The 27,005-nt window shown below is 43.6% G+C and overlaps 1 protein-coding gene across 1 annotated transcript in view; it reads right to left on the bottom strand.

Moving 5' to 3' along the window:
- Positions 1-26,621, bottom strand: part of BACE2 (beta-secretase 2) — a 55,887-nt gene extending 29,266 nt beyond the window's left edge. Inside the window, exons 1-2 of the mRNA XM_056329352.1 lie at positions 25,920-26,621; positions 4,116-4,204 (exon numbers count right to left, since the gene is read on the bottom strand). Coding sequence (XP_056185327.1) covers positions 4,116-4,204; positions 25,920-26,231 — 401 coding nt within the window. The 5' untranslated portion in view covers positions 26,232-26,621. The remainder of the gene's footprint in view (positions 1-4,115; positions 4,205-25,919) is intronic.
- Positions 26,622-27,005: the final 384 nt, after the last annotated feature.

Raw genomic sequence — 27,005 nt, 5'->3', positions numbered from 1 at the left:
GCCCCTGCCCAAGGCAGTGATGTTGGAACTAGATGATCTTTAAGGTCCCTTCCAACCCAAACCATTCTATGATAGCTGATTACTTTCGCTTGCTGATATATAATTTATTACCTCAATTTACTGCCCATAATTTTCTTACCTCCCTGTCTCTTGGAATGATCAACTCTTGAGCAGTTTACTCTTGAAACTTTACCTGGTAGAGGCAGTAGTACTCACAGAAGTAAAACTGAATACTGTTGCTGAATACTGACAGCCCTGAGTATGTCACACTTTCACATACTGCTACAGAGCCATCGCTGATAATTTAGTTTCAAGTGTAAAAATCCCTTTATTCACCTGTTTAAATAGCTCTTTTATCATAAGTAGCATACCCAAAAACACCTACTTGTTATTCTGAACAGCATGAGAAACAAACACTGTGATTTCTTTTCAGTTCAGGACAAATTAGGCCATTTTCCAAAACCTTATACATCATGGTGACCTACACAGCATGATCATCCCAGCAAACTCAGAACTTTTCACAGCAAAGTCTTCTCAGAGCTGCTCAGAAGCTCAAGTTGTGAAAGAGTTCATGATAATAGCTTTATTCGTTTTGTACAGAAAGACCTAGATAATTAAACAGCAGAGTTATATGACACACAACAATATTTAACAAGCCAGTTTTAAAATTGTTCAAGGAGGGCTCTTCCTGAACACACACTGAGTCCTTTAAATTAAGATAATGCCTTTCCTGTGCACCCTCCTCAATTTCAGTCAAAAAACAATCATGCATTTAATTTCAGATTTTGATAATTTGAATAAAATTAAACTGAGAGCATGGCAATCAGGAAATTCAGACCCATCACTCACTCTCTCCAAGACATTATTAATATTCTAATAAGCACACATCTCTAACTCAGTCCCATTAACTTAACAAATTACTAATCCTTCTTTCCCACCGTCTTGAATTTGCAGTTTATGACTTTCATATGGAAGCACTTCACGACAATATGGGAAAAAAACACAGGAATGATTATCAGATGACAGGAATGCCCCTTATCTAATTTTGAAGTGTTCCACATTGTGTGGAGGAAAAGTGCCCATAGGTCATTTGTCTCATTTACACATAGGTAAAGGTCACTCTTAGGTAACTTTACAGATCCAGCTGATGTGATATCAAGGCCCCTGCCTACCATCTGTGCAAAATCATGACAACGAGAAGGTAGCCTGAGTACTGGGAAAAGGCTATAATAAGACCTCACAAAAAGAGACAAGCAGCAGGGCCCAAGGAACTATAGGCCACTGGGCTTTACCTCACGTTGGGAAAACTCTCAAGAGAACAACCTCCTGGAATCTTTTCCCAAGAACATGAAGGACAAGAAGGTAATCACGGACACTCAACGAGAAATTTCATAGGCATATCATACCTGAACAACCTCATTGCCTTCTACAACAAGATGACTGCCTACACGGACAAGGAAAGCACAGTGGCTGTAGCACATCTTGACTATAGTCAGGCTTTTGGTACCATTTCCATGGCATTCCCCACATCCCAAGCGGAGGATGTGGGGCTGACCACTGTGTGGGTTGAAGAGGGCTAAGTCACTGGGCCCTATGGGCAAAGACCATTGGCTCAACATCAGGCTTGTGACAAGCATAGTGACCCAGGGGTCATGAGTGGAGGAAGAACTGTTCAACATTTTCATCAAGAACCTACACGATGGACAGACTGCACTCTCAGCAGATTTGTACAGGGCATTACATTAAAGGGAGTAGCTGACATGCTGAATGTCAGAGCTCGAATCCAAAGGAACCTTGTAGAACAGGAGGGCTGGGCCAACAGAAACGTCATGGCATCCAACAAGGAGAAGCCCAAAGTTTTGTAGCCAAAACAAAACAACTCCATGCATCAGGACAGACTCAGAAGCAACCAAAAGGACTCAAAAGGACTTGGCGTGATGGTGGACACTGGGCTGAATAAGAGCCAACAGCATACAGGGGCCCTGTGCATACAGCAGACTCCACACCAGGCCACATTTGGAGGGCCATAGACAACATATCCAAGGAAGATGCTCTCAACCTCTTGTCATCACTGGTGAGACCACACCTGGAATAGACTGTGGCCAGCTGTGGAAACCCAGTGCAACAGGGATCTGGAGAAAGAGAAGAGGGACTGCCAGAGGGTTAACAGATAGGTCACATTCCACAAACACAGGACCTGTGATGAGCAGCTGAGGGGATCTGGGCTTTGGTTTTGCAAACAAGAGGCCAAGGGGAGATCTTGCAGCAGTTTACAACTTGTAATACAGTTACAAAGATGACACAGCCAAACCTTTCTCTGCAGTGCTGGACAATAACACAAGAGGCAACATCCATGACTTATATTTTGTGAGGTTCAGGTTGGACAATAGGAAATACTTTCTCCCCAGGAAGGAGTGTGGTGCAGCCACAGTATGGCACAGCAATGAAACACACTGCCCAGAGAGATCATGGACTCTCCACCCTTACAGATTTACAGGACATGGCTGGACTCAGCTATGGCTAACCTGACCTGGTGATAGCCTTGCCTCATTCGTGCTATGTACTAGGTGACCTACAGAGGTTTCTTGCAAACAATATTTTTGAAACATCTAGCTGATTTCAGTGGGGTCAGGCTCCCTCCCAGACGACATTTATTTAAATGTATTTAAAATATTTAACATGGAAGGAGCATGGTGCAGTGAGGTTCAAGCCTGCTAAGGGTTGTACTTTACTCTGAGCATACTGCAGTACTCCATCAATCCAACCCAAACCAGAAAGTGCTATTGCAATTGCTCTGGACTGTAATGACTTCAGTTAGAATCATTTTACAAAGCACTCTTTATGCTTCAGGGCCTAAATTTCGAAGTTTCCTTATTAATTTTATATCAAAGTTCTCAAAAGGCAGTGTACACTGAGAACACTGATAACAGGCTGTAACCTTCAAGTGATTTCCCAGCCTTTCTCAACACACATTCTCTGCCATTGTTGCTAATGGTTTATGGTTCTTATAAGAGGCCTTGTCCTTTCACACAAAATAACATCACTTAAGAGAAAAGGGAGAAGCTTGTGCTTTTAATTCCTTGTAATTTTTTCCTCTAGTCACTACCTATGGAAGGGGATAGCTGGCATGTAAAACTCTGTGGTAGTGTGGAAATAGCTTTCAGGTGCAAATTCTGGACATTCCAGACCTGTGCTATATCAGAATGAGATGTGAAATATCTCCATTAACACCTGATTATGTGACAGGGAGTAAGGCTATTCTAGTAGGCAGCACGGAAATACTGGCTTTCCCTCCATTACCAATGCATCTCATTTGAATAAAAGTGCGAATCCTCATGTTAAAATACATGAAGAGGTAATGAGGTAATGGTGATACTCTCCAGCCTCCTGGTCCTCTAAATACCATATACTTCAGCTAAAGATAGACACTGTGTTTTGGAGAAGTTTACCTGAAATAATTGAAACTAGAGAAGGGCAGAAAGGAAGGAAGAAAGGAGGGATAGTGATTCAGACAGACAAAGCTGTGCTTGGATGTGACTGATGTCAGCTCATGCTAAGCACAGCATATCTAGTCCATAACAAGCACCAAAACCACCAAGTAGTATCTCACAAACAAACAGATTCAGCAGGGTCTGTCCAGATTACTAACTGACTGAGGCCCTTGGCAAAACTAAACAACAAATTTGATTTGATTAACTAATTTTGGGTTTGGATGAAATGTCAAGAAACAAACAATTACAGGTTTTAATTTTTGCTTTTAAACAAAGGGAAAGTATATTTAAACTTTAAATTTTTTCCAAGACTATTTGGGTAAGAAATTGGCTGAAATTGGTGTGATTTTGCAAATGATTTTTACCCTGTAATTCCCTTTCCTCCAGCTCTAATCAGCACAGCCCTCAGAGCTCAGTTGCACTGACATTAGTGGGACTGTTCATAGTGCGTCAGGCAGGTCTTTCCATCAGGCAAGACCAATCTTCCCATTGACGCAACAAACATCCCACCCTTAGGAGTTGTCATAGGAGTCCCACAAACTGCATTATCATCCTCCTTCACATGGAAGAGCCAGAATCTAAATGACATTCTAACCCATCACAGCATGCAGAATAGGTACTCACAGCTCGGTATTGAAGTAGGAGGTGACATCAGCATCAGGCACACCTGCTACAGCAAAATTACTGCTCCCAGTGTCAACCAGAATATTTAACTGTTGAAACAGAAGAAAGGAGAGGTGGTTTTCATATCCAACTACAACAAACAAACACACTCATTAAAGCTTTCACTTAAATTACCTTCAGTTTAAAAATTATGATGAAAGTTGCCCTGAAAAATAAATACAAAGTGTCACTTTTGGGAAAGATAAGCTGCTGCAGCCCCTTCAGAATAGCTGATCATGCTGAAGTGCTTTAAAATAGTCATGTTCCTGGAAGGGGGAACACCCGCCAAGTCCATATTCACACAGCAGATGAATTCACGACCATCTCAAATTTCTTTTTGGCCCAACTCATGTGTCTCAGCAGCCTGGCTCATCCAGGATATAGGCTGAATTTCATACTGTTTAAAGCACTGTTTGCCTTAGAGCTTATGAGGTTTCAAGGCAGCAGCTGAGTACAAGTCTGAGCAGAAATAAGCAGAAGCACAAAGCTGCCTTGTGGCTTGGAGAGCATGGGAACAATGCCCGGTTCATCCTGAGCAGCAGCAACCTACCACCTTTAGGCATTGAAGAGACTTCACCACCTTTAGGCATTGAAGAGGATGCCAGGTTTATAAACACTGTGAAAAGCACTGATTGAAAGGTGGCCAAAGAGTGGGCCATTTGTTTGGTTCATTGGGAGGACAATTCAAGTGGAAAACTGCTTAAGTTTTAAACCCCACAGACAAAACGAGATGTCTCCTTTCCCCATTTGGCACAGGTAACCAGGCTAGTTCAGCACAGCTGTGTGATAACTTGTGCTAACACAGAGCACAAGAGCAAGCAGCTGGATGCAGGACCATCTCTTTCAGTGAGACCTTGAAACTACATTAAATGTAGTGTCATTAAATGATAATTTAAGTCACTCAGGACTGTACTCCTACCAAAAGCAGTGGTCAGACTTTTTTCCTGCTCTTGGTTGGATGCTTCCTAGGGCTTCTTGGCTTAAGCACTCATACCCATGGGGCCGTGATGCAAATCAGATCAGGTTTCTCACCTACAGTTGCCAGAAAGGAAAAAAATAAATGGCAATCTGCCATATCAGACAGCTACTTGAAAAGAGATGGTAGGAGCAGATACAAAGGGTGGTGACTCCTTTGGTGACAGTGTGGTCTCAGATTGGCTTAAAACGATCGTGAAATTATGCTCTAGGCAGTAAGGACACCTGCTCCCTAGAAAAACATTAAGGAATTAAGAATTTTCCTTGCAGAAGGAAGTGAGACATGAGCACTGGGCTGTGCATGGTTTAAACCTAGCTTGAAGCAGCCACTTTGGTAGTGCTTATGACTCCTTAAGATGTGAGGTAGCTAGGGATCTAGCACTGAAAGTGGATGTGGGAAGCGTAAGAGAGAACGACAGGGGGAATGAGTTTAGTATTGGCAAAAGAAGTGGAGAAACAGGGCTGACCTCAGAAAGGAGATTAAATACAGAGGTGGATAAAGCATTCTGAGAAGAAAAGCAGAATCCTCCTTTAATAAGTTTAAGACTGAGCATAGACAAAAAATTGTGAGTTGATGTTCAAAAACGTCTTTGGTTTGCTCATGGAGGGGGAGGGAGGAGACCGTTACCTTTGTTTTACCTCAATATAGTATGGGACTGAGGAGCTCTGAAATTAAAACATGAACACAAAATCAACTAGTAATCTGTGGGACTCTTCTGAACAACACGCATGCTCTGTCATCAGTAGTCCCAGTCCTAATCATGCAAAGACTAAAAAGAAACAAATCCACAACCTCAGCCAAGTACCTCACTGCATCTCAGATTTTAGATTAAGCAGAGACAATACATTAGAATTTATTTTGCAACCACATGAGCTAGTCACAGATGTTTAAAAAAAAAAGGACATCTACAAGTTCACCTGGCTCCAGGAGCTGAGGCTTTAAAAGAAAATATGAACCTCTGAGGCATGGCTTGCAATGAAATCCAAAGTTTGCTACATATTTTTTTTCAATTATATCAAAAGTCTAACATTTTTTCAACTACCTAACAAAGGAAGAACTATCCATTTTTTCCACCTCTGGGATAGAAATCATATTAAAAATAAATATCAAAGAGCAGCTACAGTGTGTGCATCTATCAGGACCAACAAAAGTTGCCTCAAAGGGGTGCTGCAGGGCTTAAATTAATTAGCCTTTCTGAGGCAGTCTGTGATGCTTCAGTAATGGGCAGTACACATCAGCTGCATAAAAACATGTAGGTGTTGCCCTAGCTTCAGTAATATGCATGACACCACACACAGAGGAGGACTTGGGAAAAAAACAAAACAAAAAAACACCAAACAAAACCCCAATCACTAGATATGACATATATGAAAGCTATTTTACCCCCACACCTTAAATACAATGTTATCATCACAGAGTTCACAAATTTACTACCCACAGCATGGCACAAATCAACATTTCCAAAAGAAAATAGCAATCCCCCACCCTACTCCCCCCCCTCCAAAAAAAAAAAAAAAAAAAAAAAGACAAAACTACCAAAACCTAAAACAAAAACCCAAAGCTGGCTAACCATGCAAGTGCCAGCCCACTCGGACACAGCAGCATTCACATGACAGATCGCTATTGAGGCTGACATTCTCTATCCGCATGTTTATGCATAATAAGATGCAGGCGGCCAGGGCAGACACTGATTTATTGTAGTCCTCACAATAGCACCAGTGATTAGCTGCTCATTTTAGGGTGGGTATAACTTACTGAGTTCTCTTTCTCTCCTGGCTACCCTTTGGGTCTGAATTTTCTTTAGTGCCTTCACATCTCATTAAGAACCACGTTCATGTTGCCACCACTGGAGCCTACTTTATTCCATACTGCCTGATGCGGGTTTAATGGTGCTGCTGGGGGAGCTTCAGGCAAGCCCTGGTGAGTCACAGGGTGGCAACCAAAGGAGCTATGGTCCAGGGATGCCCATCCTGCCCCATCTCCAGAGGTCAGCCCTGCCCTCTCTCAAAAGATGAAGCCAAACACACTGTGCGCTCACTCCCCAGCCACTGCATTTCACCACCCAGCTTACTAAAGAAAATTTAAATCAAAGGCACCTCAGCTTGATTCACTGAGCTATGCACTGTGACAGTGGGATACTCTGTCATAACTTCTATGTGCCTCTACCTTTCTGCCACAGGGATAGAAGATCCTGATGCCAAGGCAGAGACAGTGGTGCCAGCACCCTCTCCAGCTGCCTCCTTGTGAAGTCCGAGATGGTGAATCATAGCTCTCATGGGCAGGCAGGGCAGGTTCCTTGGGGTTTTTTATGGCCATCTCAGGTGAATCATTTCCTGTCACTGAGATCTGATTATTTAGTGATCACCCTGTTTTGTCAGAGATTGTCAGATGAAGTCAAATTTTGCAAACAGCCAAGGTTGGAGACACACGGCTGAACAAGGCTATGAAGGCAAAACTGCCCAAAGACTGCTGACTGATCACGTGCCCAGCATTGAAAACAATGAAAACCTACTTTCCCTTTGTTTTTAGAGGCACTGAAGGAAAGCCTTAAAGTTGTTTTTTTTTTTTTTTATTGTGGTTTCCAAGTTCAATTTCAGACCTACATAGCAGAAAGCAGACAGCAAATGCAAAAGGCTGTTTCTTCCCCTTGAAGGTCACCTTTACCACAGCCACGGAACATAAAATCTGCACCTAGTATCATACCCAGAGATTATTTTGCTGGGTGCACTTCCTATATGGAAACAGCATTGTTATTACTAATAAGAGGTTCATAAAGATCCCTAGCTATAGAGTAATCAAAGTAAAGCAAGTAAAATCCATCTCTGTCATGACAAACAACGGAAATCTGACACTCCATGACATTAAGTTGTGCTTACAAAAAGAAACAAATCCAAACCTGGTTACTGAAAGTCAGAAACACTGAAAGTGAAGCCTCCTTTGGCCATGCATTTTGTATTTTTTCTACCCCGAAGGGGTAGAGACACTGAAAAAACCCAGTCGTAATGACTTCTTTCAACTGGAAGTCAAACCCATTGCCAATATTTAAAGGATCCCTCAAACTTCCCAGTGCCTGACTTAGTGCCAAGACCAAACAGCATTTACTGTATGCTATACTGCTTCAATAATTTAAATTACCACTATGTCTTTAATATTTTTAAGCTTTCCACTGCTGAATATTATTGTATTTTGACATCAGCAAGAAAAAAAACCAAAACCAACCCTATTGATCTGTCTTTTTTTTTTTCATTCAGCAAATCTTCCCCTGTCTGCAGTTCAGGCACCTGCCCTATCTGTTACAGCAAGTGGCATCAATACCAGGTCGTCAACACTAGGTATTATCTACGCCTCATTTAACTGCCTGGTGAACAGCAATTTGCAGTTACCCATCAGGCATTCAGAAAGTTACTTCCTTCACATTTTCAAGGAAAAGTCATAAAATGTAGCAATCGTTCAATTTTTGTTGCATAGAGGTTGCTAGCATCCTCTAGCAGGGACAGACCTTGTCTCTGTTCTGACCCACAACCTTTCTCTTTCCTGTTTTAGTCTGAGGTTGGGAGTTTTTGGTAACGTTAAGAAAAATACACAAAACAAGTCCCACAAGCTACAAGTGCATAATGCATTTCTTTGAAGCAGCTCTCTGCATGAGTGATTTCGCATACACAGCCTTTTCCAGGTATGGAATCCTAAGGCTTGCATGCAACCCTGTCGTGCTGTTGCTTTTGGTATGATTCCCTAGGTAACCCACACTGAGCTAGTGACAATCTTCACCCCCATTAAAAGACTGGCCCATGGAAAAATCCACTGTAGGTTTTTCAAGTTAATGGGTCCGATCCTTTTAATATCAAGCAATAATAGTTTCACCACTGGACAGAAGAAACCAGACTGCAAGATGTATTTGGCTTTTCATCCTTGCTTCAGCTGAAGCATGAGAGGGACGGGGGAAAAGGATTAAGATTCGCACAGATACACCCATAAATATAACAATCAATCTCATTCAGCCTTATGTTTACTCTGGGGTTCAGTCAAAATCTTAACGATAGGCAATTGATAGTTTCCACCACAGAAACCTGCAAACCAAAGAAGCTGACTCCATAAGAGTTCATGATGAAAACTACAAGCAACAATGCCTTATCTGGGATTTTAACTTGATTCAAGGGCACCCCTTTCTTTTCCCTTCTCTCCTGCTCCCAATAAAGAAAGCGACCATTCCACACTAGTAACATTCATGTGCCATTCAAAATCTTGAACTGTTGTGCTTTCACAATTTCTCGCAGGCACACACTTAAAATAGGCCTTACAGTCCTACTCTGCTTGATGGAATATGCCACACAGTGAACTATCACAGAGTAAAAATGTTTTTTTGTCCACATGTAGAGACTATAAATAGGAAGCATCCCCCATTACCAGCTCATGAGCTGTTACCACACATCAGGATGTACTGACTTTGTAAAGTCCACCCTATCTAACAACTCCTGAACTTGTAACATCTCTTAATCCTCTCTCTCTCTTATTTTGTCCCACACATAATAAACCCTACAGAAAATAATTTGCTAGACAGTGCCTAAAAAAAAGGTGTGAAGAAGTGCTATGTTTCTTGTTAAGGATTAGCAGCTAGAAATGGTTTGGGTAACAGCTCTTCTATTTCAAGCTGGTTAACAGATAAGAAAATTAGTTGCCAATTTAAATACTGCCTCATTTAGCACAACGATTCCTAATTACAATATCAGCCCATCTGGCAAGAATTGCTTACAACCGTCACGTGAAATAGAAAACACACTAGCAACTATGCGCTGTTTGCCCATAGTTATCACATGTTATTATTGGCACAGACTGTCAGTCAGGTTATTTCAGCAATTTGTTTCTACAAATTAATGATGTTATAATATACAGCACCATTTTAAGCACAGAGATACATTATGCTTTTTTCCCTGTATTACTTGAAATTAGCATTTACAGTCTACTTTCTAATAAACAAATTCAGAAGACTAGGCTTTAATATAGATATCATCTGTTCCTCTTGAGATACAGAAATAAAACCTAATTATAAGATGAGTTAGAGGAATCTTTGGAAGCATTTCTAGATGTAGGGGCCTGCAAAGTTAGACATAAACTGAAACAGTCTCCACAATGACGCATTTCTGCTTGCAGTATACTACGTATTTTGCTGAACAGGTATGACTAAAACCAAAAAAGGGTGTGTTTGTTGGTCTGTACAACAGACTGGCTGGCACACTGCCCCTGAACACTGGGGCAGGGATGGGACGCTCCCATTTTTCATTCCTTGTAAGCACTCTGGACTGGAGCAGCCTAGTCCTCATTGCTCTGCAGCACTTTACAGAATGGTTGAGGTTGGAAGTGACCTCTGGAGGTCATCTGGTCCAATACCCTGCTCAAGCAGGGCCACCTAGAGCAGCTGCCCAGGATCATGCCCAGACAGCTTTTGAGTATCTCCAAGGATGGAGATTCCACAGCCTCCCTGGGCAGCACGTGCCAGTGCTTGGTCACCCTTACAGTAAAAAAGTGGGTTTCCTTACATTTAGAGGTTATCTCCTGTGTTTGTGCCCACTGACTCCAGTCTTGTCACTGAGCACCTCTGACAAGAGCCTGGCTCTCTGCTCTTTGCACCCTCCCTTCAGGTATTTAAGCACGTTGACGAGACACCCCACCCCCCTGAGCCTTCTCTTCTCTGGGCTGAACAGTCCCAGCTCCCTCAGCCTTCCCTCATGTGAGACATGCTCCAATCCCTCAAATGTCTTCATGACCCTTCACTGGACTCTCCCCAGTCTGTCTGTATCTCTCTTGTACTGGGGAGCCCAGAACCGGACACAGCACTCCAGGTGTGGCCTCACCAGTGCTGAGTAGAGGAATCCAGAAAACAACTTAGCTTTTTGACTGAAAACTGCACGGCCACTGATGATGGAGAAACAGCCCATCCAGAGCCAAATGACCCTCTGCAGCTTGGATGGTATTGACCACTTGACCTCTGAGGAGGAGGAGGAAGGGGGCAGAGGGGGCTGGCCCACGTGTTAGGATGAGCCCAGGATAAGTGTTTCCTGTGGTGCCCTGAGGGAGGTCACCTCACCACAGAAAACAGACCTGTCTGCTACTACCTTAAAAAAAAATCCTCCCATAGTCATAAGAAGGGCTTAACCATGCAGCCAAGATAAAACAGGCATTGTGAGAAAGAAAACTGTAACGGGAACGCAGATTAATGATTTTCTAATGCCATTTGTTCAGCAGGTGGTGCCCACGTTTCACTGCAACGTCACCCTGGGGACGCAGAGGAAGGTGATTTATTGCAGCATGAAAACTTACCAGGAGGTAAAAGTATATCACCAAAGTTAATTCCTGGTTTCACAAGAGAAATTTGTCACTTCTGTGGTGTGTTTGTAGGCTGAGGAGCAAGCAGGAGAACAAGTGGAAATGGAGGCTCTCTTCGGGGCAGAAGCAGATCAAGCCCACCAGACCATGTTTGGCATTCGCTGTCATTTGCCTCACCACATTCCCAGCTGTTATCAGGACCTGGGATCTGACCCCATATTTATGCTACCTTTTCATTCACTTTCTCCCCCAGCCACCTAAAATGCTCAGCTGTCCCTGGACACTCTCCCACCTGCACTGGGCCCAGCAGAATACTCAGTCTTTGCTCTCTATTTTTTTCATGATCTGCACTGCTAGTCTGGGAGGAATACTTTATTTATTCTTTTTTTTTCTCTCTGAAAAGCAATAATCTCTTCCTTTGCCAGAAGATTACAAAGTACTATCTGGATTAGCCAATCTATCCGTGCTTAAGAGCACTGTGTGCTTCTGTAGTTGAGATTTGTATTAAAAACACAAATGCTAAAATGACTGATTGCTCTGAAGTATAAACTTGCTGAACTAAATTGTGAGTTGAAATATGAGCATCTGACTCTGGGACTGATGAATAGTCATTTTGAAGAGAAATATTACAGGAAGTGCTTTATATATATTATCATTTTGACAATAAGGGAAGGCTATTATGGTTTAAAGACAAAAAAATAGTCAGCCAATCAATCCTAGTAACAAAACAAAATATCTATTCTTCATTTCTGTGCTCTCCTTTCTGCCAATGCCTTTGGTTCCCTAAACATTAGCATTCTCTCTGCACATGCCGTCTCATGTGGTATCTTATTTTTCAGGCTGAAATTTATTTGCTGTGTCTAGATTTATCATACAACACATTCATCCTATTCATGCTATATGAACATGCTTTGCTGTTGAACATGAGCTATTACTTGCTTATCTTAGAGCTGTGTGAATCGCAGCAATTTTGTCTCATTGCCTTTTCAGAAAAGATTAACCTTTTTTTCCTTTTTTTTTTCCAGACACAACTCCCCCTCTCCCATAGCACACCCTACAGATGACAAAAACCAAGGCGTGTGAAGCAACTCTCTAGTTCACATAAACCAGCTACAGCTGAAGTCATGCCATGCTGGAAGCATTGGGTTTTAAGGAAAATCTGGACTAGTTGAAGTCCAGTAACAGCAATAACCTAGAGGTCTAGAAAAATCTCACCTGTAAATAACCATTGAAAAGCCTGAAGTGGTTTGAGAAGACTGATGAAAACCACGATAGTCTTAATAGATGTAGGGTTGCTAAAGAGATCCCCCGGGAGCCACACCTTTCAGAAAAAAGGGGTTGCATGTGAGCTGACTGGAATCTTCATCAGCCTCTCCCAGTGTAGCCAATAATGCACGTTAACATCAAGTAGACTGTTAGTTCTTACTAAGAGCAGTAAGGCACCCAAGTGCTTACAAAACTGAGCAAGGAAAATGTATTTTCTACATTTATACTGAACATATTCTTGAACCGAAAGGTTAGTGAGTGCCTAGATAAATGTAAGATTAAAGAACCCCACAAACACATCCTAAAATTAAAGAACGAATGCAGGTGACATTAGCTATTTACACTTAAGTACACACAGAGCTCTTGTAAAATCTGAAAGCACGTTTCCACCTGTTAGTAGGTGTATAGGAATTAAATTCATCAATTTCTGCTAATTGCAATAAAGCACTGATGAGACAGGGAGATTGTCAGCTGAATGCCACTGGGACCAACTCTCACATCTAACTGCAAGACTCATGAGGAATCCCAGTGCCCACGCAGTCTTGATTTAGAGACAAGCTACGTCTAAGCTCTCTGCCAGATCTAAATTAGTAAGCGTCTCGTCCAGAGCTCACCTCTCCCACCCCAGAGAACACGGTGGCCAAAGGTGTTGGAGAGACAGCTATTAATTCAATAGGTAAAAAGAAACAAAAGAAATGCCTTAAGTTCATCTCTACTACCAGCCTGACTCCTGCAGATAGGCCCGTGAATGCCATTGCCAAGTTCATAGTCACCTTCTCAACCTAAACCTTTCTCGCTTTGAAATCCCCAAGCATAGCCACCGCAGAGCAGACCTGCTGGGCACTGCTTGGCAAGATTTTGAACCCTTTAGAGCAATGGCCAGCCACATCAGATGGCGACTAGTCCATGGAGCTATGGGCGCTGTAGGAGTACCTGAGGAGAGGGACAGCTTCTAGCTCCATAGTAAACAGGGAAGTGGTGGAGGTGGGTGAAAGGCTGCACAACTGTGTTTCACAACAGAGGGGCGCAGACATCACTGGCCAGCAAAAAAGGGTTTCGCTATCCCCAGACAGCTCGCTCAACAAGCCTCTATGCACTTGTACCCTTGTGCTTAACCACAGCCTGTCTTGCTTCATTCCTGAAGAAAACCACTGTGAAATTACTTCAGTTGACCTGAAGCTAAACTTTCTCTGTAAAAAAAGACAACCACCTCACTGAAAAGCAACAAACCACCCACCTCAAGTGTCTCAGTGTTAATGTCTGCTACGTCTGTTCTGTTTACCACTACTACTTAAAGCATGATACTTCTAAAAAACATACGCTTATGTCAAATTATTTTAGAGAAGGTTATTTTGGTTTGTTTTTTTTTTTTTGGGGGGGGGGGGGGAAGGGGAAGGAGAAAGGGACTTATCAGGCTAATATACTGCCTTTCAGAATATGATACCCAAGGAGGTCTTTTTGGTGGTTTTTGGTTTTTTTTTTGTTTAAGGAAATGAAATCAGTAACTCTATGTTCATGTATTATACCCAGGGAATGATTACAGTTAGGAGCTGCATACAGTTCAGAAATTCAATTTTCTGAGGCTTTTGCTCTCCAAAGTTAGCTTCCAATATATTTTGTCAGGTCACCCTTTTCTTTACCTCTATTGTTAATTAGACTGAGAAACTGCTGTCGAAAAAAAGAAAAAAAGGTATTTTTAGTTGTTCTTCTATACCTAGTTTCAGAAGTCCTACACTATAAAAAAAATTTGTTTTGAAATTAAAGCAACAACCCCTCCAACTGCAGTATCTCCAAGACTGAAACAGCTTTACACTTTTGCACAGAGCCAAGCCATACTAAGTAAACTCAAGAAGGCTTAAACTAATTTTTAAACCTTCCTCATGCTGTACAAGCTTCTACACCATCAGTCACTGCCCATGTTTACTGTTCCATGTGGAAATATTAGAATTAATCAAGGGCCATGTTGCAAACTTCAATACAGCTTATGAAGCCCATTCCTAATGTTCTTGAGCATAGGCTATGAGGTATCTCTAGTCTCACGAGCACTGTTATTTTTCTTGGTAATCTCCCTTTTGTCAAACACACCACAGTACCATTGCCTCTCAGGAGAGACTCAGTCTCACTCCTGTGCTTCTACCTCCATTATAAGGTCTCCCTTGCACCAAAGACCTGAACTTCCATCTCAAATTTAAATAAGTCCCTGGATTTCAAATTGCACTGAAGATGTGAAACAAAGTGCCAAAGCTGCTATTGCAATATTTAAGTAGCTTTTGAAGGCTGTGATTAACTTTGAAAAAGGCTACATTTCAGAGATGGGTAGGATGAAAAATTTGCAGGACAGCAGTGAGAAAAAACATAGTTTTGAGAAGGCTGCACACTGGGTCTGATCTCTTCCCTCTCCTCCCCCCATCAACTTGCTCTCGCAGCGACACGATTCTTTTCAGTTTTTTTCCCCTCCTCTGTCAAGATGTTAGTTTTGGAGACGGGTGTTTGTTAGCAAAGGTTTTTCAAAGCCTGGAGAGCTGAGAGAAAGAGGTGAAGGCAGGACACTCCTGACATATCAGGTCTATCTGTTCTCCCCAGAACAGGCTGTTCCCAGTAGCACTGCCATACCCACACAGTGGGGCTGCTCATTATAATGTCCTTCGAGCGGCACTTTCTGCCTGCTTTCAGGAAGGGCTTGCTTATTTTTTTTAGTGTTTTTCTTCAAGAAGGGCACTGAATGCTTATATGATACTTTCCAGTCATTCCCCTAAAACACTGCAACAAAACCAGAGTGTATGAGCATCCTATTTCTTGGCTTCTCTCTATTCAGCTACTGCAAGGTAAAACAACCAACCTTCCCAAAAATGAAAGCCAACAGACACGATTATATGGGATCCCCCACCTTGCTGCTTAAGTCAGGTTCATGGCTATGAAAGCAGCCTCTCCCTCCTGGAGGCCAGGAAACTACCAATCATCCCTCGTCCACATACTGGGATCCCTGGGTTAGCCAAGATTGTTGGACATGGAGAAGTAAATAAATTAGTGCACCACAGCTTATAAAACCAACTATGAACTCCCTGTACTTCAAGGCATGACCTCTGCTATAAAAATGCCACGACTTGTTCTTCAGGACTGGACTTGCAACATTGCCAGATTTTGTTTCAACATATGAGAGCTGCTACAGTATTACATACCGTCAAACTGTGATGTTTCAGCCTGTTTCAGATGCGGAGCTGAAAAGACTAGACCCATCCTCTACCTCCCTTGAACTACCTCTTCCTCACCAGCCACAGCAGCTCTCACCTCCATTCCTCCCTTTCTGCCCAGAAAGGACCATGATCCCAAACTTTCACACACCTGTTGGGCTGTTGCTACATGAACGGCAAAGGGGCAGGGCTGGATCTGGTGCAGGCAAAGGGAGGGAGGGAAGAGATCAGGCAAAAAAACCCCATCCAGCTACTGCAAGCACAAGGACTGGAATTTGGTAATTCCGATTGTATTCCCTGCTAGAAAAGCTGTGCCACATCTCTGGGGCAAGGCATAGGGTCAGGCAGCTGCCCGCTGGTCGGTGTCATCTCAAGTGGCTACAGGAACGTACACAGGCAGCCCCAGGTCTAGAACACAAACAAGGTGCTGCAACCCCAGTGTTTTTATTTCCCTGGTAATTAATAAAGGGAATACAACATACAGAAGGCTTTTGCTCCCCATTCCACCTGACCTATTTAGGATACTACCAAGGAACAGAACTTAATTGTCATCATGGGTATTTCTTGGAATTATACATGGGAGTTAAAAGGCACAAACAGAAAGCAGCTTTCCACTCCATAATATCAGGAAGGACTATCCAATCGGAGAGAGAATTAAAAAAAAAGGAAAAAAAGGTGTTAAGCAATGTCACAATAACATGTTTGATCTATTAAAAATAACAACAATATTTTTATTCATATTTATTCTAACTTTTATGAAAAATTTGGTAGAGCAATCTAAAAGGCAGATTTGCTTCTCAAGTGAAATATTTTTTTTTCTTTTTTTAAATCAGTAGGTTCCTCCCCCTGCTACTGGACTCGTTTATTTCTCTCTTTCCTTTTCAAACATGCACACTTTAGTCTTTACCCTGGCTAATACTGTAGAGGCAGCAGCTTTGGGAAATGAAACAGCTTTGCCTGTGGCTCATACATCATTACAATTGTTAACCAAGTTCCACTATAAAAGTCTTTATTACACAGGAGAACAGAGAGGCATGCAGGAACACAGCTTTTTTTTTTTTTCAGCTACCGAGTTGAGTTTGTAGGGCAGGAAGTTAAGACTTTGTTATGCTCCGAGGTCGATGAAGTCTGCTAGTACACACTGCGACAACACACAGAAGACAGCTTCCTACTATTCATTCCACCACTTATCAACCTGTATGTAGAACTAACCTACCTTCCACTTGGACCAGGGATTACAACCCACTGTGTGATGATGGTACCTCAGGTCCTGCAGCAGCCCAGGGCTCCAACATTTTACGCACCACTGGGAAGGCGACAAGTGTAGCTGCATTGCTGCCCACACACTGGAGCCGATGGTGCTCAGGCCACCAGAATTGTGGAAGTTCATCCCTTAGCAACAGTAAATGTCATGTACACCTGCTGTGGAGCAAGTTTTCGAACCTGAACACAAATGTGCAGGTAGTAACTCCAATATTTGGTCACTTGCCAAGAAAACGTTAACCTGAAGGCTCAGCAGAGTGCAAATGGAAGTTAACATTAGCTGGAACATTCGTAACTACAGCGACTGAGAAATTTTCTGGACACACCACACTGCCCCCCACAACGCTCCCCCTTATTTATCTCAGCAACCCTACAGCAAAAATCTGGCACTTGGGATCAAGCTAAATGTTTGTACTATTCCCTGAAGGACTTTGCAGCCATGAAGTAATAAGATTATTCTGTGGCAGATAAACTGAAGCACTGTGACTGCATCAGATGTTATCTTGCTACAGCATTTCTCAGACTTTGGAAAGTGTGACCACCTTTGGACTCCTCTGTCTTATTTGCAACCTGAGAGTCACCAAGAAGAAAAATGAATGGATTAAATAAAAATCTCTTTAGTCACAGAGAAGTATCAGTAGGACTGATGAATCATTTTCTGACATGCTTCACATTTCACTCTTACTCGTAGCAGACATATACTAGACAGCACAGTGAATGAAAGCACAGGTCTCTCCATACCATGCTTAAGCAGCGTGGTAATACTGCCCTGAAGACCTTCCTAACTGGTATACCATGCTCTGTCTTGAAAAGACGCTATAATTGTTAATTTCTTATGCCACAAACTCTGATAGTCAAGGTTTCTGTATCAGCAGGTATCAGAACAGAATTTCGGAAGTAAAGTTGCCATTTATGTAGGAAGAAAAAAAACCCTGCAAGATTTCACATTTTCGAAAATAGATCTGAAGCCTGCAGTCAAAACAGATGCTCTAGTATATTATTTCCTATGCCAAAACTATTGCTGCCAAAGGCAATCTTCAAAATTTACCTTCTGCTGACCTGATGCATTTTTTTTCTTCCCTACTACCACAATAAAATTTTCCAGGGGGGACACACAGGATCCAGCGTTCCATACAATGGCTTCACAGGCAAACCTTTCGTTTCTACAGAAGCCCCAAATGGCTGATCTTCTCTGGTGAAGCTTCCTATGGCAGCAAAGTAAGAAACAGAAAGAGCCTGGGTGGGTGAGAAAATTCTCACATCTGGCCTTGACGTGAGCCTGAGCACAAGCCGCAGCGGGCTCCAAGGCACTCTTCTATGGACCACTCTTGCAGGCAGATCCACAAACAAATGTCAAGGAATTATCTGAGAGATGGCCACCAAAAGGATCCAACTACTTTCTCCCTGCCAAATGGCAGGAGCTGGCCTTTAATGAGAGAAGACTTACGCTCCCTCCCTCAAGTGGAGAGGTGACTCTCAGTTCTTGAGTTGCTGTCTGTTTTTCTTTAAAACAAAAATACCAATGGGAAAAAGTAGTGCTATCAAACAGTTGCAGATCCCCAAGAATGGATTCATTTGTGTCCTTAAGGAGGAAAAGTTTACCAAGTGTTACTGCAACATTAATACCTTTCCTCTTTTAAAATGAAACCAGACTAGCTATGACTTTGAGACAAGCATTTTCCCTGAACACATGCAGTATAGCTTAACAGCAGTTTTTGCTAGTAGGTAGGTACAAAAATAAACCAACCATAAAGCTAAATAAAATCAACTAATTTTAGTACTCACAGGCTGAGCAAAGAGAACAAAATCTACAAGTAATTTATTTTTCACAATTTCAAATTATTAGTAAACAGTGGTGAGGGAAAAGAAGGATTGTAAAGTGCAATTACTGTCTTACAGATTCCCTCCAAAAGAGCATTTTAATTATGACACATTAATTGTATTCAATGAATTATAATTTTCATTCCAGTAAGATTTTTTTCTCCATCCACCTTATTTTCCTCAAATTCCCTCTCCACCATACCCCACAGGTTTCATCTATTTGAGGAGAACTCTTCAAAAAACCTGAAACAAAGGTCTAGAACATCTGTCCCCTGCTGCCCTCCCCTTAAAATACTCTTAGACATAAAAAGGCAGCGAGAGCAGAAGGAGAGACAGGCAAAAGGAAGAATGAGGGAAGAACTCTGAGGCAGGAGAGAGGAGGGGGTGTGTGGGGGGGTGGAAGGTATTATTTTATCAACCTTTGGCAAAACAGGAAGCAAACATTGGCTCAAGGCTTTCTGAAGGCATGAGAGCTAACTTTGCTAGGTGACTGCTCTCGGAGCGTGGCCGAAAGCCCATCAGCCACGCCTGGAGGAAGCTCGCGGAAAAGGCCAGGCCCGTGGGCAGTCGCAGGTTCAGCTGCCAAACTTCCATCCCAAGAGAAGTTTACCCAGCTCCTTGGCAAGGATCTTGGGTGGTTCTGGGCTGCTGCTGCCTTTGCTGCACAGAGCATGCAGCTGCTGCCATAGCAAAACGAAAACACGCAGCTGATGCAGACATGCTCGTGCTACCTCAGGTACTGCCAGCGGTAATGGAGCTCACTGCGTGTTGCAGAGCCACCTGGAAAAGCACAGTAGATTGCTTTGCAGAGGACCCTGTTGTCACAACTAGACTGTTAAGATCCACGAGTTAGCTGGTTTCTACTAGCTCAGTTCTATAATGCCGTAATCCAATTGCATGGGTGGCTGCAATGTAGACATATGCAGAGAAGCGGAGACAGATAGTCAGCTAACTTGTTATTTTAAAACTAAGGGAGTTCATGTGCAAAAATTTGCAAATAAAATCTATTTCAGTCCTGAGCTATTTCAAGTGCTTTGAAGGACACTGAAGTAACAGATAAAAATTAAAATGTAAAACTTTCAATTTTAACAGCACTCTGCTATCCGCAGAACATGTACTGCATTTACTTCATGAGCTCAGATCTACATAGCAAAACCAGACTGAAAAGCAGCAAGATGTATGACAGTCCCATCAATGGCAGGAAAAAACCACTTCCTTTCCTTTTCTTTGAAGATCAGATCTCAAGTCCTAATCTGGTCAGAAATAGGAGCAACAAGTTCCTTCACTTATTTAAAGAAATTATGATGAAATCTGTATTTTCCAGTAAGGGAGAGAGGTATGTCTGATTCATAGTGGAGATGCACATGAACAAGGGTATGCCACTGTATCAGCTTCTTTTTTAAAACATAGTTATACTTGACAATGGCCAGATAACATTTCAGGTCAGACTTGCTTCACCTACAATAAGTGAGAAATTTTCAAAGATGATAAACTGTGGAGGCAATGTAACAGCTAACGTTACTAACAGACTCGAAGTCTTAAGTGCCCTTCATGAAAATGAAGGCCTTGCAGGGTGTAGTAGTTTTTAAATATGTCTTGCCAGACACTATCACTAGAGCTCACAGACCTCTGGTTAAAGCGGGGGGGGGGGCGGAAGCAAAAACAAAAACACAAACAAACCCCAAGAAAAAAAAGATTCCTTCTTTCATAATCACAAACACTCAAACATTTGGGAATTCCACATGGGTCTTCTTTTGCCCACTGGTTTGGTTTCATCTCATTTTTGCTCCAAATCCCAACTAACTTACTCCTTAATAATAGTAAAAATAGTTATTACCTCTCCCTCTGCTTTTCTCTTTCCTAATCTAATACTTTTGTCTTGATAGGGAATGAAATGCAAGGAGCAGCAAAAGGTGTGAACCTGAAAACTATTGTCACCACACCTGCTCCTCACAACAGATCTTCTGCACCAACTGACCAGGATCTGAATGCACGATTGCTACAACTGGCAACCCTGGGTAACAAAACTTCCACCACTTCTCTGAAAGAGAAAAAGCACCTTTAAAGGAGCAGTTAGTGGGTCTCTAATCCAACTGTCCCCGGGAAAGGAGCACATCCTGGGGAACGATCATGATCAGCCTCATTCATTCATGTCACTCTGTGTACAGACACGGCAGACCATTGCAGCCCACCTACAAACAGCAAGGCAAAGACTTGCTATAAAACACTAACTGTGCTATACTCTAATCAGGGCACCTGCATTGTAATTAATACTCGCATTTTGGGTTATTTTTATAGTACAGGCTCCACTACCTCCATGCATTCCCTTTGGTGAGGGCTACTTTTGTATGAAAGGAGGTGCCAGAATGCGAATTTGTAAAGGCAGGGACCTTTCTGTCAACTGCTATGGTTGTTTGCTTTGTCTTTGGTCAAAAATAGATTACACCCCACTGGAAGACAGTACATCACTGTATTAGTCCTGTCTTATAACTTTCAGGTCCTTGTCCTTTTTATTTTGCAGGCATCCAACAACAACCAAAATATACCCAACTCATCATTTAAGAACAGGAATATTTTGCATTTCAATAGTATTTCCATTAGAGGGATCTGGAGGGATTTTGACCCTGTCACCTCAAAATATCCAACTACACCACAGAATTCCTCTTTGCTCCTCAACCCTTTCTTCTTTCAGTTTTCATAAAGAGCTCAAAAATAAACATGAAAGACCCACATTATTTTTAAAAAAAAGGAAAGAAAGAGAGAAAGACTTGAGTTGGAGCTTGACTTCTGGTATTTGAACCTGGAAGCATGACATTTTCAAAACTTCTTGTATCTAGAAAGATGGTAAACTCCCTCTCAGCAAAATTAAGAAAGCAGAGCTTAGCTTCCTAGGGAACAGCACAGCTCCAGAAATCAGGCCCTTATCACCAAATATAGCAAGACTACTGAAGCAATGAAATTACAAGAGCAGTTGAATCTTTCCTCACAATCTTCATTCCTTCCAACACTCAGGAAATAAGAGCTATCAACAATTAAGGAAGAATGGCTCCATGTTCAGAACTTGCTGACGTGTCTGTTAATCACCTTCAAAATACCAAGCTATAAATGTTAAGAGTCCATGACACACTTGAGGTGTTTAATACATATCCTTCTTTTCTTTAATAGCTGGAAGAAATTGAAGGAAAAATAACCACCCACCAATTACATGGAAACTGGAGTTTGTGTTTTGCAGTGAAGGTCATTAGACCCAACATTCACATTGACCTTAAAACTTCAGAGCAAGTTTACAGGACAGGTTTTTGCTCACAGGTCCCTGCACAGAACAAACTGCCATTAGGAAATAAAATAGACAAAACCTCTTCATGCATAGACTGAAAAATTGACATTGAAATTTCAAAAAGGAGCTGTGGCATTCAGAGCACAAGTCAAATCCTACCATGGTTTCAATATCTGCTAATCAGACCACAGCTACGTGACTCTGAGGAAGCATACGCCTGACCTCTCTTTGCAACGAACTTGCAGGAATAACATTTACCTGCTCTCAATAAAAACACAAGTTGGAAATGCAGTGGGACTGGTGGGAATACCACTACCTCATGCAATGAAGGCTAACACATGAGGCAACAGTACTTTCTTTGCAAATATTTAATGCAATCCAGATGGACTTCAAGAAAGCTGTGAAGAACATGGGGTGCTTTAAGAGTTTGACTGTTCTATTGGTCAAAAGCTCACAGGAGAAACAAAATTAATATGAAGAGAACAGCAGTAAAGATTGCAAAAAAACCCCTAAATGATCTTTGATTCAATTTCTCACAGTGCTTGAAATCTCAGGGCAGGAAAAATAATAAAAGATAGAGCAAAGGAATTCCATCAGATTATTTAAAGAAATAAGAAGTAAGAACAGAGCACACAATTCATATTGGGCTCTTGCTACCTCTTATTTAAATTTGGAATTGGAAGACGTGTACCCACACAGACAGGTGTAAAGCACAATCCATCAGAAGCAGGACACATAAGAATACATCCACAAAATAAGAGACAAATATATCACACTCCTCAATACAATAGACCTTCTTTTTCACCTTTCACATAATTCTTAAGTAGATCTGCCTGTGAATGGATGAGAGTGGGGGTAATGACAATTGACACTGACCTGGTAGCTAGTCTAGAGACCCAATATGATTAGGAAGGATACTGTATTATAAAACTTAAAATTATAGAAACACTCTGGCTGCAAACACTTTGTAAAATTGGATTGACTGCACTGAAGTTTCCTCTCTTGAAAATAAAATAAATTTGACTTCACACAGCTGCTCTATTTTTATATCGTCAGAACAAGTATTTCAGAACTGCCATTGTGAAATGCAGTTCTGTGCTGTGTGTATCTGCTCTATGAAAAATCAGAATTGGAATGAAAGCCAAACAGTGTGCCTTAAATGACCTGAAAAACGTAATTCTTTCATAGTAGCTTCCTTCCAAGAACAGAAATTAAAAAAGGAAAATTTCTAAAAATGCAACTGAGCAGTAAAGCAAGCTCAGTAGTGCTGAAGTCTTTCACAAATGCTTACTCCCCATACTGGCACAGTAGCTTTCAACGCTTAACGTACACACTTTCAAAGTCACGAGGCACCAATGCTATCATAACCATGACATTAAGTCTTGTGCCTCTTCTCACAACCTGCTCTTTGGTCTTGGTCCATCCGCTACTGCCTTGTCTGCATTTACCCACCCCCTCTCTGTAACACTGTCTGGAGCAGCAGCTTTGCCATCCACCCTTCTGCTCCGACAGCATGGAAGCAAAGCCATGCTGCTCTGCAGCTCTTCGTTCTTCCTCCCTAGCAAAATGTCAGGGCACTGAGCTCAGCTGTCCTGGGAGAAGCCTAGGTGAGGAAGGGAGTTAGCCTGGGGGAAAGTCCCATGCAGGAGGGGTGCAAGAGTAAAGGAAGGTGTCCAAGCAGCTTTGTACTATTCTCCGCAAAGCAGAAAAACAAGTACATTTGTGATCTTTAAGCCTTCCAGTTTCAGGCAGGAAACGAGATAACAAATTCATCTCCATCAACAGTAAAGAATAATTTTTAACTGCACTCTACTGAGTCACTACATGCCAAGATCTGATTTTGGAAACACAAGCGCATTTATAACCTTACTTAAAACCTCGGTGGGCCTACTTGTGAATAAATGTTCACATGTGCTAAACACCAGTGGTGGTCTTTTAATTAATTAACGAGAACTCAGAACTAGTTCAAAATAGTAAAAGGTTTGCAACCAGATTCAGAGCTTTTTTTTCTTTTTCCAGATGGAAAAAAATCACTGAGACAAGTTTTTCTGAAACCTTGCATCACATGTAATACAAGTAATACTAGCTGTTAAGTGTTAAGTGAAGCCTCCAGGTGCACTGAGGGCAGCACATTTCTCCCTCTTAGATCTCCAGTCACATTATCAAAAGCTTGTCCTTTTTCCTTCTCCATTTCTTCCAATTTCAGAATCCCCCTAGACACGTAAGGGGATGTTACACTTGATAGTCACTTTTTCGACCTAAAATTATTTTCCTCATTTAAGACATACTGAATTAGATTATTAGTCCAATCAAATCTGGTATCTTGATTCTGGCAGAAACCAATAGTGAATGTTCCCTGGAGTAATGAAGCACACACAACACCACACTAATAGAACTAGTCAAATATGCAGCGCGCAACACGGAGGAAAAATTATTTCATGGCCTCTACGCCCATCAGGCTACACCTTAATGCCTCACACTTAGTTAGCTTTTTTTTTTAAAAAAAACTCCCTTTATTGATCATAAATAAGCCACCCTTTCTCAATACATGCATTGATCCTACCGTCATACATTTCAATTAGAGCAACGATGTGGCCAATCCTCTTACATTCAAGGTGTAAACCAGAAAGAGCTCACAGCAGCCTAAAAATGTAACACAGCTGAACACTCCCTGTTGGCTTAGCAGTTTCACATTCATCAGCAGTTTATTAAGTAGAGGAGCTAAAGCAGCAGAATAAGAATTCTTTTGTGCACACGGGGAAGCAAGGATCTAAACTCCCGAAGTAAACACGAAGTTCTGAGGGAAAGCCCCGAGGGCCTTCAGGAAATTAATCCCCACTCAGCTGACTAGTCATCCCCACCAGCAGCCCAGCACCGCTCCTCCGGGGATCTCATGACACAGATGAAAGAGCAACTACATGGCAAAAAACTTGAGCAATGCTGGTAAAGGCAGATGGGGGAGATTCAAGGAAACATGGTCTGTTTGAACGCAGTATTAAACCCACGCACGTTCTTTGTGTTATTAATGAGTAACATACGAATTCCCGAAAAAGGGGGCTGGTTTCGCTTTGCTATCACTTACTTTAGCAGGAAGATTTCGAGTGATTCTCGCTGAGGCACCGGGAGGATCTATGAAAGCACCCAATCACAATGCAAAACAGCTTAAAAAATAAAAGAACAAAAAAGCACCCTCTCACTCTAAACCACAGTCATTTCGACTGACAAAACAACTCGCTTCCAACGAAAATGAGACAGCCTCACACCAGGGACCAGCTCCGCAGGATCTCCGGAGCAGTCGCCGGGCCGCGGCAGAACCGCCTCCCTCCGGCAGCCGCTGCCCTTCGCCACTCCCCGCACCGCACTGCCCCGCTCCGCACCGCACCGCTGGCGCCCGGGGACGCGCCTCCCGCCCGGCCCGTGGAAACTCGCTGCTGCCGCCGCCGTCGCTCCCCCGCGCCGGGCACCGGCAGCGTCTTTCGGGGCGGGGGGGGAGGGGGGGGGGCGGGGAGGCTCCGGCACTGATCATCGGGAGAAAGTTGTGTTTGGACCCGGAGGCGGCTAACTCCAGACCCCCGAGAAGTTCCCCCCCCCCCCCCCCGAGAAGTTGGCCCTCCCCCCCTCCGAGCCCGCAGTCCACGGCCCGCTCCTACCGCCTGCGGCGGGGTCCCGATCAGCATCTCCAGGTAGTAGCCGCGGCCAGAGTCCCCCTGAAGATTCTCCACCATAGCTAAAAAGTTGAGGGTGCCGCCGGGATCCGAGGCCAAGGCCAAGCCGTCCGCGCCACCGAGGGAGTCCTGCTGCCGGCTGCCGCTCCCCGGCCGCAACACCACCGGGGCTGGCGGAGACCCGCCGGGGGCGGCCGGATGGGACACACGGAGCGGGAGGAAGAAGAAAGCCCGGCAGAGCCCCGCGGCGCCGGCCAGGAGGAGCAGGAGACTGGGAGCCGGCGGCAGCGTCCCCATCCCGGCGGCAGCGCGGGGGCCGGGGGCGCTTCCGAACTGCAGCGGCTCCGGCCGGAGGCAGCGGCCGCCTGGCTGCCAGACTGGAGCAGCCGGGGCGGGGAGGGGGAGGGGAGGAGGAGGAGGAGGAAGAAGAAGAAGAAGAAGAAGGGAGCGGCTTACCCACGCCCCGGCTTCATCCCCCCCTCCCCCGAACCGAGCTCCTCCTCGCGTTTCTCCCGTACGGCCCCCGGGCAGCGGGGGGCTGCGGCCGCCCCGGGACCTTGCGGGAAAGTTGCTCCGGGCCAGCGCCCGCGGGAGAAACTTCCTGGCTCGGCTCAGCCCAGCGCAGCCCCGCTAACGGACCGTGACGGCACGGCGGGGGAAAAGTTTCCGTACGAGTGGCGGGGCGGGCGAGGAACGCCCGGGGGGGGCGGGCGCGGCCGGTCCCCGCCCGGTGCGGCGGCAGCGGCTCGACCCTCACCGCCGGGGGGAGAGCGGGCGCCTCAGGGCCCCGCGGGCGTGGAGGCTGTGGCCAGGCAGGGGGTGGAGGAGGAGGAGGAGGAGGAGGTGGTGGCGGTAGCGGGTAGGTCGGAGCCGGGTGCGGGGCTGTGGATGCGTGTCCCGCACGGGTGGCCGTGGCTGCGTGTGCCTGTGGTGCGGGTGGCAGCAGCCACGTTTCACAGCGGCGGCGTGTGTGCCAATTCATCTGCTGCAATAATAAGAGCGAGGCATGAAAGACGTCTGCTTGTGAGAAAGCCTGCGAGGCTTTAAATGTCTTCATCATGCACGGAATTA

The sequence above is a fragment of the Falco biarmicus genome, chromosome 2 (assembly GCF_023638135.1).
Source record: "Falco biarmicus isolate bFalBia1 chromosome 2, bFalBia1.pri, whole genome shotgun sequence".
Classification (NCBI taxonomy): domain Eukaryota; kingdom Metazoa; phylum Chordata; class Aves; order Falconiformes; family Falconidae; genus Falco; species Falco biarmicus.
This window is presented reverse-complemented; position numbering and strand designations above follow the sequence as displayed.